The 15,869-nt window shown below is 40.3% G+C and overlaps 1 protein-coding gene across 28 annotated transcripts in view; it reads left to right on the top strand.

Moving 5' to 3' along the window:
• ABLIM1 (actin binding LIM protein 1) overlaps positions 1-15,869 on the top strand; it is a 225,983-nt gene that overhangs the window by 199,070 nt on the left and 11,044 nt on the right. For 13 of the 28 annotated variants that reach the window (XM_054205884.1, XM_054205885.1, XM_054205886.1 and 10 more), the window contains 8 exons: positions 3,245-3,349; positions 5,630-5,677; positions 7,936-8,082; positions 10,289-10,383; positions 10,518-10,614; positions 12,774-12,835; positions 13,145-13,205; positions 14,175-15,507. In XM_054205884.1, the coding sequence (XP_054061859.1) occupies positions 3,245-3,349; positions 5,630-5,677; positions 7,936-8,082; positions 10,289-10,383; positions 10,518-10,614; positions 12,774-12,835; positions 13,145-13,205; positions 14,175-14,212 (653 nt within the window). In that variant the 3' untranslated portion in view covers positions 14,213-15,507. Of the gene's footprint in view, positions 1-3,244; positions 3,350-5,629; positions 5,678-7,935; positions 8,083-10,288; positions 10,384-10,517; positions 10,615-12,773; positions 12,836-13,144; positions 13,206-14,174; positions 15,516-15,869 lie in introns of those variants that run through there. The other 15 variants (XM_054205891.1, XM_054205890.1, XM_054205889.1 and 12 more) reach the window with 11 other exon arrangements.

Below are 15,869 nucleotides of genomic sequence, written 5' to 3'. Positions count from 1 at the left end.
GACAGAAGGCTCAGTGTTGGTTGCATATGGGATTTTTGGCCTGATTGTGTGAACTTGTGAATCCCACAGTGAGCCCAGTGGTGAACACTTCAGAAGGCAGCAGGAACCTGCATTACGAGGTGCTGTGTATAGGCAAACAACTATATTCCTGGCTGCTAGGGCAACCTCCTTAGCAAATCGAGCTATAGAAAATGGGAACTACCTGATGGAGCAAACAGAATGAAGGAAAAAAAGCCTCTGAATTTCACTTCTGAGGCTGCTGCGCTCAAGTGATTGATTTTTTATATTAAAGTTACTCCGTTATCTCTTAACATCCCCCACCCACCTACACAAACGCACCTTCAACTTCCTGCCAGGGTGTGGGAATTAGTTTCTCCTACAGTGTCAGTGAACTGGAATACACTTGTTGCTTTGTGGAGTTAACGCTAGTTATGGCATATCTGAGACAGTAAGAGAGACTTTTCCTGTGTGGGCACAGCAAGGAACCCAAATTCAGAGGATGCCCAGCCCCTCCTTTTATGTAAAGCTGCAAGCAGGCCGGCCATGGGGCCCTGGGAGGCAGGTGCAGGCAGGCTGGCAGCTCTGCTTTCCTGTGTGCCCATGCACGTTCCACAGATGCTGGCACTGCTTTCATAAATCGTGGGTGATTTTATAGCAGCATCTGAAGCACTTAAGCCTCATTATTAGAGTGGGCTCCTCCGGGATGAGCTAATGAGAATCTAAGTAGATGTACCATTCCCTCCTGCAGTGGTTGGAAGTAATGAGGCTGCTATCCTAGACAGTGTAAAGGGGAGTCATTTGTCAGTACTAGTAGGAGTCATTAGGAAGAGAGAGATTGCGCAGGAACCCCAGGAAATACAAGCCAACAGAGATATCTGTAAAGCAACACGCGCAGGATGATACCACACTAATTGTCTGCCTTGTACTGTATGCATTATACAGCATTACCAGTTCTCTACAAACATTATTTGTGTACCAGATACAAGATTAGCTGGTGTACATTGTGTGGATGTGAGCATGCTTATTTGTGTCTAGTTGAGATAAAGAGGTGGGTACAAGAAGAGTTTCTTCCCTGTATTTGTAGCATTGGTGACAGAGGCATTGTAAATTGAACATGCTCACATTTTGACTACCAGTTCCCAACAGGTGAAATGTACTTGTGACTCCTCTGCTACAGCAGTCCACAGGTCAATAAATCCCATTTGATTCTTCTCTTTCATTGAATAAACTCATTGCCAGTGGAAGCGGAAAGGCAGAATGACATGTTTCTATAAAGGTTATAAATTTTAGAATTGATTATATCTTGAGGCCATCTCAATACTGTATTTTTTCCGCATAAAACAATGATTTTGCTGAAAAGTAATTCATCATCTCTCAATAGAAACAAAAGACATGATTGAAATCATCTTAACCAAGTTAGGTGTTTCACCATCACAGTATTTCAAAGGCCGGACAAGTAGAACACAATATTGGAATTGCCAAGTAAAGGACCATAAAGTGAGATATGACAATATTATTTTAAATAATTGTTCATACTGCTTTTCAGAGTTAGTAAACCTAGCACTCGGTATTACCGGGCCAGAAGCTCAGCATTGCTGCACATGAAATAGAAAACCACCATCAACTCTTGTGGTTGAAAGAATGTCGTGTTTGGGGGATATCATGTACATTAAGTCATTGAGGGCTGAAATCTGAAATATCCAAGTGGTAAATATAGAATTTTGTAGATGCATTCTTCTGGGCAAATTTTGTACAGCCAAGACCCCTGAACTGTGCATGTAATTTTTAAAACAAGTATGTGCAGATGGATTAACTTGAGTACTGGCAGAGGCCTCTGTGGCACATCTCTCTCAGGAAGGTTTGTAATGAGTATTTCTTTTCTCCCTTCTGGTGCGTTTTACATTGGCAGATGACTGTTCAAGTAAAAGAGGAACTTTTGTGTAAAGTGTAAAGAAAACTTCCTTTTTCCTCCCCTCCCCCCAATACGTACATAAATGTGATGAGTCCAAGGTTTTGGGTCCTCTAATGGGACATAGGAAACCTGTAGCTGAAAGGAGACCTGCTTTATAGCCCTCCTCTACTTGTGTGTCCCCCCCTTTTTTTTCCTTGCTTTGTTAATCAGCTTTTCCAGGTTTTTTTAAGCCCTCGTGCATACCTGAAAAATGTAAGGGGTTTGATGTTCCCCTGCTTTTCACCGCCACACACACCCATGTAAAATAAGCATCCGTGTGGACAGATTTTGCTTCTGCGAGTTTGCACTAGGGTGAAGAACGGCAGCAATGTTCTTTTATGGTGCACACACAGTCATGTGTTTGGATATCTGGCTGTTAAGTCTTGATGCTTGGGGATCAACCACCATGTTCTGCAACAGCCCTCTTGCCCTGACACACACGGGAACTTTCAGGGACGTTGGATTGCTGTGGTGGATTATTAGGAGGCAAAGAAATAGTCCTGGTAAGAGCAGTCCTACAAATGGAACAAGCCGTGTGTGCAAAATGGAATTTAAGGTTTTAGACATTAGATTCAGATTTGCTAAATCAGCAGTGGCGAAGTATTGTCACCAGAGCCAAATTTGTCATTAACAGAGGTTTGGGGTGGTACCAATGATATGGGCGCAGCCACCAGATGGGCTGCTTAGCTTTACAAATTATTTTGCTATATCACAAATTTCCTACTAGAGAGCTAAACCAATGAAAGAGTGTGCATAAACAGTTATGGCTTTTGACATGGGCCAAATGACCTAACAGCTATTTTCCATCTCTAGCTTCTGTATGCTTTTGGTTTAGGGAACTGTAGTGACTGCTTCTGCTTCTATCTGCTTGGGAGTTGCTTTCATTTTGGGTTTGCATATCAACTACTATGCTCTGTGCCTGCGACTTTTAACTCCAAATATCAGTCTCTGTACTAAATCATTGCCAAGTAACCTTCCATTCTTCTTTTCCACGCTGCCCAGCAAATCACCAGCTGTGAGCACACAGCCCCTGCCTGCATGCCATCAGAATGAGTCTGAGCTGCTCAAACGTCAATTCCAGCCTGAATTTTTTTCTCTGCAGGAATATCAGGAAAAAAAAAAAAAGCCATCAGGGCTACCAGTTCTCGTTATTGTTTGTATTTATGTTTTTGGTTCAACTTCTTTTGTCCCTGGAGGTTTTGATTCCAACAATTTCGTTTGGGTTTGATTGGGCTTGCTTTTTTTTATTGCTCTCCCTCTTCTCATTTTGTTTTCTCCATTCTTTCATTGGAGGCAATGAGCCGTCCAGCGGTCGGAACTCCCCTGTCCCCTATCGGCCCGACAGCCGCCCTCTCACTCCAACTTACGCTCAGGCCCCTAAACATTTCCATGTTCCAGGTAGGAGCTGGCACTGTATGTGTCTCGGTGTCCTGTCACAGTGTAGAATGTAGCCTTTGTAACTTTTGTCTTGTCTCCATCGCTTCACACTGTTTACCATGGGGTGCACCCGCAGGGTTTGGAACTGCTCCAGGCTTCCTGAGAGGAGCAGTGAGTTAAGAAATGGGGGGTCAATTGTGATTTTTACCTATTGTGTTGGTCAGGTGTATCACTGTTAGAATGCCTTGGGTTTCGGGGTCTGTTGATGGCCTGTGAGCTGGATATGAGCTACGTAGGGCTTGATTTTTCTCGCAGTTACACCAGCTGGGCACTGGTATAACTCCGCTAACTGTAGAGGAGTTGGTGTTCATTCACAGTGACACGCAGAAAAGATGTGAGCAGTGAGCTATTACGTATGTTGTTCATTCAGATTGTTGTGACTTGTTTCGGTCTTGCACCAAGCAGTTCTAGTTTAGTGTTCCCTTTTTTTTTAAAGCAGATGAGGATGTTTCTTTACTTGTTTTGTGCAATGGCTTGATATTCTCAGAGAGACCTGCAGATCCACAAGCATATGTATGCCTCAGGACATCCTCTCCATAAAGAGCAGTCTCTGTTTTGAAGTGAGCCACACAGTTGTTTCAGCCTTGGAGAAGCTCATCTGTCTTGGATTTTGATTAGATGAGGGTGGTGTGTCCCTAGCGTTGTGCTAGCTGAAAGCCTTATTATATCCAGTTATTCTTCAGATTCCCTTTGGTCTAGTATCCCTTCGCACTGCCAGAGGTTACTGCCCTTCCTCAGATCTGGCAGATAAACTTCTTTTTCAGTCAGTGTGACCTGGCTTGGCTAAAGTAGGCTGTTTTAACTGCTTAACCTGGCACACTTTGACTTGCGTAAGCTAAAGCACGCTTGCATGAATGGCTCCGAGTAATAATCTCTAGTGTGGTGGGAGAGTTGTCCTCTTCAGCTGGCACAGTGCAGCCTCAGAAGGAGCTGTGTTCCTGTTCTTCTTACAGCTTTTCTGGTATAGATGTGCGCAAAACTACTGCATGACTTCTCCTGTAATTTTTATACCTATTTGCTGGTCAAGTAGCCATAACAGATCGCTAACAGGAATGAAATACCTCAGTGTCTTTGTGTGCAACGAATTTGCCTGTTTAGTCAAGGGTGTAGGGTTCTGCAGGGTAAGATTTGCCTCTCTCTCCACAGATTTCTAGGGTTAACGTTCCTTAATGCCAAAGGCTAAGTTGGCTGCTGTAGCACTTTAATTAATCTGCCGTACACAGCATGTATTTCTAAAATGCTTTTTCATCTTCCATTCTAATGTAACTGAAAACTTTTTTCAGGCAGCATGAAGTAGCAAAATGGGTTTCTGACATTAATTTTCTAGTTCCCAATATCTCATTTTGGTCTTCTAATAAGATTTTGACAGATTTTGCACTGTAGCATTGATTTTGGATTAACTTTTGTATTTGTAGCTGTGCTGAATACATGAAGTGTTGGCTTGGGTGGGAAGGTAGTTTAGAACAAACTGGTTCCTGTCTTAGATCATTACTTGTAAAAATATTATATATATTAGGCATGCGATAGATTTACTGCATTAGAGTTCCAGGAAGTGTTTTTATTTAGATTTACATTGATAAAGTGCAATGTGGAGGGCTTTACATAAAAAAAATTACAAGAAAGAAATGAAATCTGTCCTTGTGGTTTGAGAATTCATAGTACATCAGTTAACACTGTATAAAGTATCCCTTTGACTCACTGAAGTGTAGCTGTTGTTGACTGTTCAAAACAGTGTATTAGGCAGCTATTTTGTTCTCTGGGTTTTGAATTGAATTGTAGGCTCACTGCATACTCCTCTACTCAATCCAGGCTGTGAGTTGGAAAGAAACTTGAGCTGTTATGACTGAAGCACAATTTTCCATAAAAGTTATTTGGGGTAATTTTCCCCAAATGGCTTGTATGTTCACCATTGAAGTGTCTTGCTTGTTTGCATTTCTTCTCTAACTTTTGTCCCACTGATAATCTTCTGAATGTTTAAAATGTTCATGTCTTGGATGCATCCACATGTTACAGAATCGTCTTCAAAGGACTTCATACCACATGTCTTTTGACTTTTCACTTTCTCTTACATTTTCTTTTCTTTAAATAATCTGATTCTGTACGATACTAGAAATAGCTCTTTGGCTTTTTCTTGTGCTACATCCTTGATTTGGTCTGTCTATTGTTTAAGTGTTGGAGTTATCTTTATCTAGGGTTGAAGTAGTTTTCATATTCCCATTTTTCTGTTTCTCAATTTCACAGATCAAGGTGTCAACATTTACAGAAAACCACCAATCTACAAACAACATGGTAAATGATCTTTCCCTTTTTATTTCAAAACTGGAGTGTCAACTAAATTTAAAGGCATGCAGACTAGTGAAAAGCATTCAGTGTTTACTGTGTAGGCATTAAAAATTAGTAATCCAAGCTTGAAACAGCTGTTACTGCACGTCCTGCTGAGTGGTTATGTTTCAAAGCATGTTGTTTCATTTGGATCATATGGTTTAAATCTTGGCCACACTGTTATTAATGGCAAAATTGCCATTAACTGGTATTTTACTGTCTCTTTAGCATTATGATGCCTTTCTGTTTTTCACTTCTTACAGTTTATATTTTCAGAATACAGGTATTGATCATGTTAAAATGGATTAACTACAAACTGCTCTTTGACAGGGACTTCATGGAATATCCTTATTTTAAATAGACAAAGTACAATAATTTATTTCAACAGCTAAGATGGAGATGTTATTATCAGACTGGAATTCCAAATGTACCTGTGGCTTTAAATAAGAAAGAATCTTTAATTATTGAAGATAATATAGGTGACTTATCACTGACAGGGATAATTTGATTCTCAGGCCCTGTGATGTAGCTCAAGTTTTCTGGTTTTCCAGATGTTTGGATTCTGAGTTGGACTGCAGTATTACTGCTCTGATCTTTTCAGTGTAGGTGTTGTTGTAGCAAGTCTGGAATAACAGTGGTGGCAGAAGCCCATTGCGTTGCCAGTCTTCAGGACTGCGGAACAAGGTCCCTGTTATAATGGCGTGTGTTCACTCCTCCCTTCTGCTCTGAATAGAAAACTTTGAACAGGAGACGATTTTTACGTGATGTGGTGAAAGGCGGATGACTCCACTTTTTAAGGACTTTGAGTTTGCATCCCTTTGCAGACAGTTTATCCAACGAAATGTATTTAGCGTTAAGTAGCAATTTAGCAGTACTCTACGGGGTTTAGATGAACAGTTGGCTGAGAGCCATTTGGGCTGAGAGGATTAGGAAAGTCCGGGAAGTCCGTCCTGGAGCGAGCGTTGCAAGTGACACTGCTGTGGTTTTACATCAAGGTTTTTTCCTCTTTCTTTTTTGAGTTTCAAACCATATGCTCATTTTGGAAAAAGTCTTAACATTATTTTTGTTTATTTTTACGGTTTTAATGTATCTCCTCACCTCCCATTAACATGTGAATGTTTAACCACTGACATCACCAATTCTAATACGTAAGTACTGTTTGAAGTCATGCTTTTATAAACTCTGACCATACCTGCAACTATGCTTAGAGTCTCCCAGTCATAAAATGCTCAGACATCCCAATGATATCTAATACTGATGTTCCTAAACTGCCCTGAAAGTGTTGGATGAGCAACACAATGCTTCACTTCATTAACAGATGTCTTTCTGTCTAAAAAAAATGAGAAAGGGAAAAAAAAAGTCCAGAATCCTTGCTTCTGGTACGATAGCTTCATATAAGAGAAGGTGATTTGAGCCTAACAGTTTGCAGATAAGAGGTCATTAAGGCTGGTTTTAATGTAAACTGAATCCTATTGGATTTAATTGTTTTGAATGTCAAGAAGTGAAAGCCATAATGCACATCGTCACATGCTTTTAATAGACTTTGGCTTAGACTGAAATCTTAAGTGGATGCCCCATTGCTGAGATTTATCGGTGAGGTTCATTTCATTGCAAGTGCCTTTCCCTGCCAAGTTGATCTGAATGGAGTTCAGTATTTATTAATAAATTCACATCTGCTTTTGCTACTACTGCATGCTACTAAGCAAGGGCATGCAGCAGAAAAAAATTCACTGATTAAATAAACATTTGTTTCAGATTTCTTTTTTGTTTTGCAGCTTTTCACAGAAACATAGGAAATAAGTAGCATCAGTAGAGTTAAAATTAATGCTGGTCCTCTGAACTGTTTGTTTTCGTGCCCCAGAGAGAAGACAGATCAGTACATAAATCTGATTTCATCTTCATTAATAATCAGCTGTCCTTAGGAGATATTGGCAAATACTGTTAGATTGCATTTTCGTACTCTTGCCTAATCATTCTAACACTGTGTAACCCTGATTTGGGGTTATTTTGGGGGTAGGGATAAGGGAGGAGCGGAAGGTTTGATTCCAATCTATTGACAAGAGAAAGACATTACTTTGCTTCAGATTGCAATTAGAAAAGCAAAACATGAAAATGTTTGCTTTTGAAAATTAACTTCTTGTAAAGTATAAAATTTTGCCAAAATAAGGAAGACCTTTATATTGATACATATTATTACATAGCTAAGTTCCCTGATTGCCATCTAGATGCAGCTGCTTTGGCAGCACAGAGCAAGTCCTCCGAGGATATCATCAAGTCCTCCAAGTTCCCAGCAGCTCATGCACCAGCACCCAACGAGATACCAAAGATTGAGACGGACCACTGGCCAGGTCCTCCCTCCCTTGCTGCCATAGGTATGCAAAAAAAAAAAGTGATGCAAGAGATGCGGCTTAAAAGGTACTGGTAACCAAAGTAGATTAATACTGGAGCTGTAAAATGGGTAGTGAAGATCGCACGCCTGTGGCGATCCAGGTGTTTACCACAAAGTGCAGTTCTTCTGGTGAGACCTCTGAGTGTCTGTGAATTTAAAACTATTGAACAGCACTGAGAAGAGGTTTCATTAAAGGGCTTTGAAATTGGTCACACAGATATTAACACATAGACAAATTAGGTGAACTCCTGTGCAGTAGTTTAAAAAACGCGTGTCACGCAAGCCTGACTTCTTTCAGTTATTGTCTATTTAGTCTTTTAGTCCTAAGATAATGGCAAATATTCCACAGAAAATATGATTGCTTCCAACCACACGTCTATTTTCATGGCAAGAAGCAATGATAGAAGTGGAACAGTTAATGGACTAAAAAAGTCCTGATTTTCAGAGTTACTGTTTCTACAGACTATGTATTTTTCTTCTGTGTTGTTGCACTACAGGTATCACATTTTCTTTTCTTTAAATCATGTGCATGATCATTTTTAATTTTTTTTTATTTGTATTTTTTTCTCCGTTAATTTTTATTGACCCCCCCCATAGCATAAAATAAGTTATCTAGCTTGGTTCATTTATGAAGTCATATCTGAAAGACTGAAGGTGTTGCCTGTTTCAGGTTTCCACGAAGGAGTGTATGGTTTTCAGCACAATGGGATTTTCATAGAAGTGCTGGGAGAGAAGACCCAGGGTGGGAGAGCTCAGTGACCAGTTGATGGGGCTGCATATGTGGCAGCGATTTTTTGATAATGTCCTTTATATAGGATTGCAGCCTGACAGACGTTACAGTCACAGCGATAACATGGACATGCTCGAAACTCCCCTGACAATGCCTGTGATAACTATGCCATTATTATGCCGTATCTCTGAGGTGGAGCCTTTGTTGGAAATCTTGGCTCTCAGCTCAGTCTCTAGGCAGTGGATGGCAACTTTTAATAGTTTCCAGTAAAACTGCTTTGTATATTGGCTATCAGGTAATTTTGTTACACCTTAGAAACTAAATAGAACTGTTTGGAAACTGTAAAGATAAAAGATGTGCTCATGGATATATTTTATTCAGAAATAAAAAGGCATCATGCAAGATGAATCACTGAAGAACAAACCCACAAGCCCCAGGTTTTTCAGCTTGTTGTCTGATTTTCTCAGTGTCATATTTTACTTACAGGACTAGAATGAGCTCAGATGACAAAAAGAAAAATAATGAGTATTACTGCTATTGTACTGAAAAGTCTTGCAAAAGCCTGAGTCACCAAACAAAAGAATACATCATTTAAATTCAAATAAGTAATTTCTCCAGAACTTTTTGTCTGTCCCCCATTAGCATCAATTTAACACTGCTGTACAAAAACATGTAATTGACACAAACCTTCTGTTACTGCAGTTGCAAAATTTAGTCTTCATTCGAATAAACCACTGAGTTTGTCTAGCATAAGATTGGTGAACAACTTTATCAGGATATAGCCTGTGCAGAAAAAAATACAACTGCTGTCTAAATACTTGCAGCAATATCATATTCTATATATTCATGGAGGTGTCCTGATGTCCAAATTGGACCATTTCTTAAGAGTGCTCAAGAAAATAAAGATTATTCAGTAAAAAGAAAGAAACTAATGTAGAACATGAATTGGTTTGCTTCCTTTTAGACTAAAAATAATGCCTTTTTTATTCTAAATATGAATTTAGGAAATTAATGTAGTTTAATTTTCCATTTGAAGTGTTAATTCAGGTTCACTTTTCTGAGGCTAGATAAAAGTATCAATGTAAATCAGATTTTACGTTTTCAACCATGGGTACAATTACTGTTGCCATTAAAGCCCCATGTTTCCAGAACTAGTAATCTGAGCTCCTTTTTCTGTTACATTGATTCATGGATTTTATATCCAGGACCGTTGCTTGGTTGGAAACCCACATGCAGTTTAACTTCTTGTTAATTTTATAAGCAGCCTGATAGCCATAGGGCAGGTTATCTGAGAGAGTTTTATTAAGGATGATTTTTGAAATAGTCTTTTGAGTCTGCAAGAAAATACTGCTTTGTTTATTCAGTAAATTAAACTGACTAGTACTTTCTAGCATTGAAATCTTCAAGCTGCAGTCAAACTGATACACAAAGCTCTCTCTGTACTGTGGTTTTATGGAAGCAGGAGCTGACATGAGACGCAGATCAAGTGGAAGAGAGGAAGATGATGAGGAGCTACAGAGACGCCGGCAACTGCAAGAGGAGCAGCTCATGAAGGTGGTTATAAGCTTGTCTTCATGCTGTTTCTGAACACCATCCTAAATGTGCCCCTTTGTTTTCTGTAACCAATTTCTACTAATGCTTCGATCGGCTTTGTTTTACTGATGTATTTTTTTAATTGCCATTTATAGCTCAACTCTGGTCTGGGACAATTGATATTGAAAGAAGAGATGGAAAAGGAGAGTCGCGATAGGTCAGCCCTCTCTGCCAGTCGTTACGATTCTCCAGGTAATTCATGTAGGCAGTAAAGCTAATAATGAACAGTGAATAATGAACGCCACATATACACTTACCAAGCAGTCTCCCAGAAGACAGACCACTGTGAAGACTGCTTGATAGATGTGTATGTGATGTTGTCCCCTGAAAGAGCGGCCTGATTCATTAGCTGGTTTTGGTGAGAGGAAAAGTATCATGGTTGTTTTTTAATTAGAAGAAGTAGGAGGTTGAGGATTTTCAGGCAATTTTAAGGAGAGAGATTTTCTAATATAGATAAGGAGTGAGGTAAAATATTCGGCACCTATTACATCCCACATAGGCTAATAGGCTAGGTTATTAAATTACAATAACACGTTTTGCTTAAACTGGTGCTTCCCTGTCACTGTTTTGTTTCTCCTCCCGGTGACAGCAAATCAGCAATGTTTACCAGTAGGGCTGCATATTCCAAACACAGCCAGTGTTTTGGCCTGGGCTGACATTTTGATTGGGATCCAGAAACAGAGCACAAAAGTCAACTTTGGTTAATTGGTGGCTTAGATTCTTGGCCTCGTTGCACATTTTTATACACATCTGTGGCCTTCTCAGATCTCTAGGGAAGAGTTTGGGAGTTTTATTTCACTCTCTTCATCCACCGGTCATTTTAGCACAGCAGCTGTACTTTGAGCCAAGAAGGGACAAGATGAGTCTCTTTGGAGTCATCCACTGGAGTAGTTGCCAAGCAAACTAAGATTTCCTCGTGTTCCCTGTTGTGTAAGTGTGTTGCCTCTATTTATGGTCATGGAGAAAATGTTTGTGGCTCTCCCTCACTACCTGTAATGTTTTCAGGGCCAGAGTCTACCTGCTCAACTCAAAGCTTATGACTTTTTATTAACCTTAGCACAAGTTGGAGGACTCCTTTATTGGAGGTGCATCCGTCCCTCTTTGCAGTGGTAATCAGTGCAGTCATCATTTGCCTTTCGTGCAATCACTGGTACCTTTCCTAAAGGTGTTTGTTGCTGGCCACAACAGTGCCTCAAGTTCTACACTCCCTGCCTTTCTGTGATAAAAATAACATTTAAAAAACAAAAAATTGCATTCTTATATGGAGGATCTTGTCTAAAGTGGCTGTATTAACTGTAGAGGTGCTATTGATCATTATGCTGACTCTGTTTCTATTTGTCCATCTTTTTATCTATATTTAAAAACACACTCTTAACATTTCCACGTTGTCTTTATCTTACTTATGCAATTTCTGGGGTTGGTGCAAATGCTAAGTTAAATGCCCTCAGACACCTTAGTTCAGTTTCATTTCAGATGAAAGCAGGAGTCACAGAGGTCTGTTGAATCATGTCATGTTCTCGGAAGTGTCACATTACATACAGGATAACTATAATTTTGGATCAGGATGCCAAATTCTCAAACTTGTTTGAATTCACTCAGCGCTGCCCATTCTGATCATTCTCCTGGTGAAGTCAGTACCAACACATCTGTCAATTACAGTATTACAGGACCAAAACTAATAGCTTTTTCTCCTGCGTAGCAAAAACCAGCAAGCTGAAGCATGCGTATACAGAGAGAATAGAGTGTGCTAGCCATATGTATCTTGGCTTGTGCAGTAGCAGAAGCTGGGAGAATAAGTGCAATAATAGTTGCAGTAGGAAAGATCGAAAGGAAATTCATGAAAGGTTCAGAGGGATATAATGATATATAAACCATGCGTGCCACGTAGGAGAATGGGGTTGACTGGACCTTGCTTGGGAGACTTAACAGGGAACCTATCCAGTCAAACGCTGCTGATCTTGGATTCCCCTTGTCCTTTATCTTGGTCCCATCATAAGGTGCACAGCAATACTTCATCTAGCCAGGGACTAAAGAGTTATTTTGCCCTGTTGTCTGATCCTTGAGGATTACTTTTAGCTCAGTGGAAAGCCTGGCAAATCACAATGTCCCTTCTTGATGACCTGCCACCACAGCATGATAAAGCTGCATGTAACTTCCAGAATGTATGGAAGGTTGTGGTGATTCTAGGGCAGAGGTGTTCATTTCTTAAAGTCAGTGTGTCGCAGTTGGTTATGTATATGCTTAGCTCTTTTGTCTGTGTTTTTTTATGCTAGTTATTCCTCAGATGTTCTTGGTTTTGAGTTTCTATGGTATTTTTCCAGTAAAAGATTTTTCCCTTCCTCATTCAACAGCACATGCTTCAGCCTCCAAAACCTCTTCTCTCCCTGGCTATGGAAAAAATGGACTTCACAGGGTAAGGAGATGGAGATTTTGAGAAGCAAAAGGTGGCTTTAATTATGCATGCTATTTATTTCCATATTAACTGTATTGGATTTTCAGTTTGATCAAGATTTCTTACAAGACCATCTGAAGTCAGACAAAACCTAATTTCCCTTCCCACAAACTACATTGTTAAGAAGGCAGGAAAGCAATGCAAGAAACGTTGTGAAAATTGAGGTGGGGGGAGAAAGGATTAAAGCAATTTGTTACTCCCCATAAACCAACCTGCTTGTGAAGTCATGAACCGTGAATTTATGTGTGTGTCCCTTTTTTCCTGTTACAGCCGGTGTCTACAGATTTTGGTCAGTACAACAGTTATGGAGATGTGAGCGGTGGTGTTAGAGGTAAGGCTGAGGAGCCTTTTTACATGCCACTTCATTACTGAACATGTTATGATGTTTGATCATTTCTGCTGTTTTATTTTAAGATTGTGGATTTGGTTACTTTGTATTTGCTCAGTACTTCTTAACTTCCTCTGGTAAACTTAACTCAAACTCTGCAAATACCAAAGTTTGGGTTTATTTTGCTAAATCTGCTATGTGGAGCTGATCCTTGTTTATCCCAAGGGACTGCCTTAGCATTGGTGCATATGGAAAGCAGGTGACGTGTATATTATCAGGAACATGTACTGAGTTCTGTTACGGTGTTTTCTTTCTCTGAAAATTACCATCCACGACACGGTCTGAAAGAAAGTGCCACAGTGAAGGAAGGAGGATAATGCCTTCTAATCCCTGTTGCTGCTTATTATTTTCATTATGACTTTGAGCTAGGTGTGATATCATTCATTGCATAATAAAAATTGATCATATTTATGAAAGTTACGAAACTTTGAGAGTTAATGTTCTGAAATGGTTTGAGCTGAGAGAGTCTAATTATCTCCGAAGTGAGATTGATCCCGACTATGTTAGATACAGGCATCTCCTGTTGGTGCTTGTGTCTCCTTATAGACTGTGGAGGAATATAGATAGCCACCTGATGGCAGAGGTTGGGTGAGGTGAATCCTGCTCTACACATTTGAATTTTAATTGGATATTTATTCACTTGATTGTGGCTTTGTGTCTCTTAATATTTCCAAAGTGACTTGATTTTCCTGAGTGAGAAGTCTGCTCAAAATGAAAAGGGCTGTAGTGTTTGTAGTGTTTGACTCTTTACAAACTAAATCTAAAAGTAGGAAGGTTGCTGGCCTTAGAGAATCGGGCGTGATTTTGAAATGATCAGGTAGACCAGAAGACACAAGGATTATCTGATAGACTGTGACTGATTCCTGTTCTTCCACACTCTAAAGCTCATGAAATTTCTCTTTTGCTTTTCAGATTTCCAGGTAGAGTACAGGTTTTCATCCATCAACTGACAACAGAACCAAAAGCATCTACTTTCTTGTTGAAGTTTGAATTTCTGCTACAGGGGAGGGTTTCTTAAGACAATAGCTTTGATTTTCCTGCATGTTTAAGCATAATCGCCAATGTAGACTCTTACTGACCAAAAAAATGGCACAGCCTCAGATTCCTCCTTGTTACCTCCCCAGAGCTGGGTTGAGACAGCTCACACCAGTTCTGTGACTTGCTCTGTAACATCCACTGTCTGTTGATATATGAGTTACCTGTTTTAGTCCTCCCTGGACAGATGAGGGTGGATTTATTTCCAGCCTCCCTAGTACTGACCCCAGAGACGTAGAGCCTCTTCTGGAGGCAGTCTTCTCCCATACCAGGAGCCTCGAACTCCACATTTTTTCCCTGGAATTTGCTCTCCAGACACGATGTCTGATCAATAGTTTTCTACAGTGCTGCCATCACAGATGAGCCAGTAAGAGGCGTGCTTGCGAAAATAAACCCTTTTACTCCAAATCCTGTCCGCAGGGTTTTTTCCAGAATGCTTTGAGTCTGGCTGGCTCCTCAACACGATTGCAATTTAAGAAAGAGTTTAATTACTTGGATAGTTTTGTTAATAGCGTATCAAAATCATGATGATTGGAAAGAGAATAAGATTATGGGAGGAGAGAGGACTTGTCCGTGTATTGTGATCAAAACGTTATTTCGTCAGGAACAGTACCTGTGTCAAAACAGTACCTTTTTACCCTATCCCTGTTTGTGTTTGTGGTAAAAATTTCCTATTGTAGAGACAAAAAAAAAAAAAATCCCTCACCTGATATAGTAAGTGGCAGGAAGGAAAGCCCAGAGGTGTAAGTGCTTTGTATGCTGTTGGGTGGGATCTGAATTAATGCTTCTGCATATTTGTCTAGGGAAGAACCCTATTTAGTCACTGGGGTGGGAAAGGGGCCACTGCTCTCTTGGGGTCCCCAGGTCCACTTGGGAAGTGATGTTGGTAGTCTCGGTGGGGAGCTATTGCCAGCCTTAGCAGTGACAGAAGGCTGTGGTGACAGAGAGGATTGAAGGATCCCTCTGCATGCCTCAGAGAAGTGGTAAACAGTAGCCGTGGCGAGGATCTAAATGATAAGACTAAATATTAAGACTTGAAAGAAGTCTCAGGGCAAATTCACCTTTGTTTTCACCACTATTTGAGTGCCTTTACCCTCTGTGTGTGTAACCTTTGTGTCTGATGTATACCTGTATCTGATGCAGTCCCTTCCGGATGGTCATGTCCCTGGAATGAGAATGGACAGAGGAGTATCTATGCCTAACATGTTGGAGCCAAAGGCAAGTGCAGATATTATTCACTTTCCTTTAAGACAGTGTAATGCAGATAAAGTGCAAGAAATGTCTGAGTTCCCTTGTTTTTCTTTACCTCACCTCAGTCCCTGCTCCTTATGTGCCAAACCTCTCCCTTTGTTCTGGAGTTTGCCTGTTACAGGTGTTAGTACTCAGGCAGGCTGAGGGCAGCCCAGGTGTGCTTCTTGGGTTAAGGAGGCCTTTCCAGAGACAAAACAAAGATACTGAAGATGCTCAATAGCTAGTTCTCTGTCAAGCTTCCACCAGCCAAAACAGGAGACCAAACTCAATGGGAAAGTCTCAGACCCATCAGGTTGGAAAAGTGATGCAGAGTATTGTGGC

This window comes from Rissa tridactyla, chromosome 6, assembly GCF_028500815.1.
Source record: "Rissa tridactyla isolate bRisTri1 chromosome 6, bRisTri1.patW.cur.20221130, whole genome shotgun sequence".
In the NCBI taxonomy this organism is placed as follows: domain Eukaryota; kingdom Metazoa; phylum Chordata; class Aves; order Charadriiformes; family Laridae; genus Rissa; species Rissa tridactyla.
The sequence above is the reverse complement of the archived record's forward strand: the minus strand, read 5'-3'. Positions and strand labels throughout refer to the sequence as shown.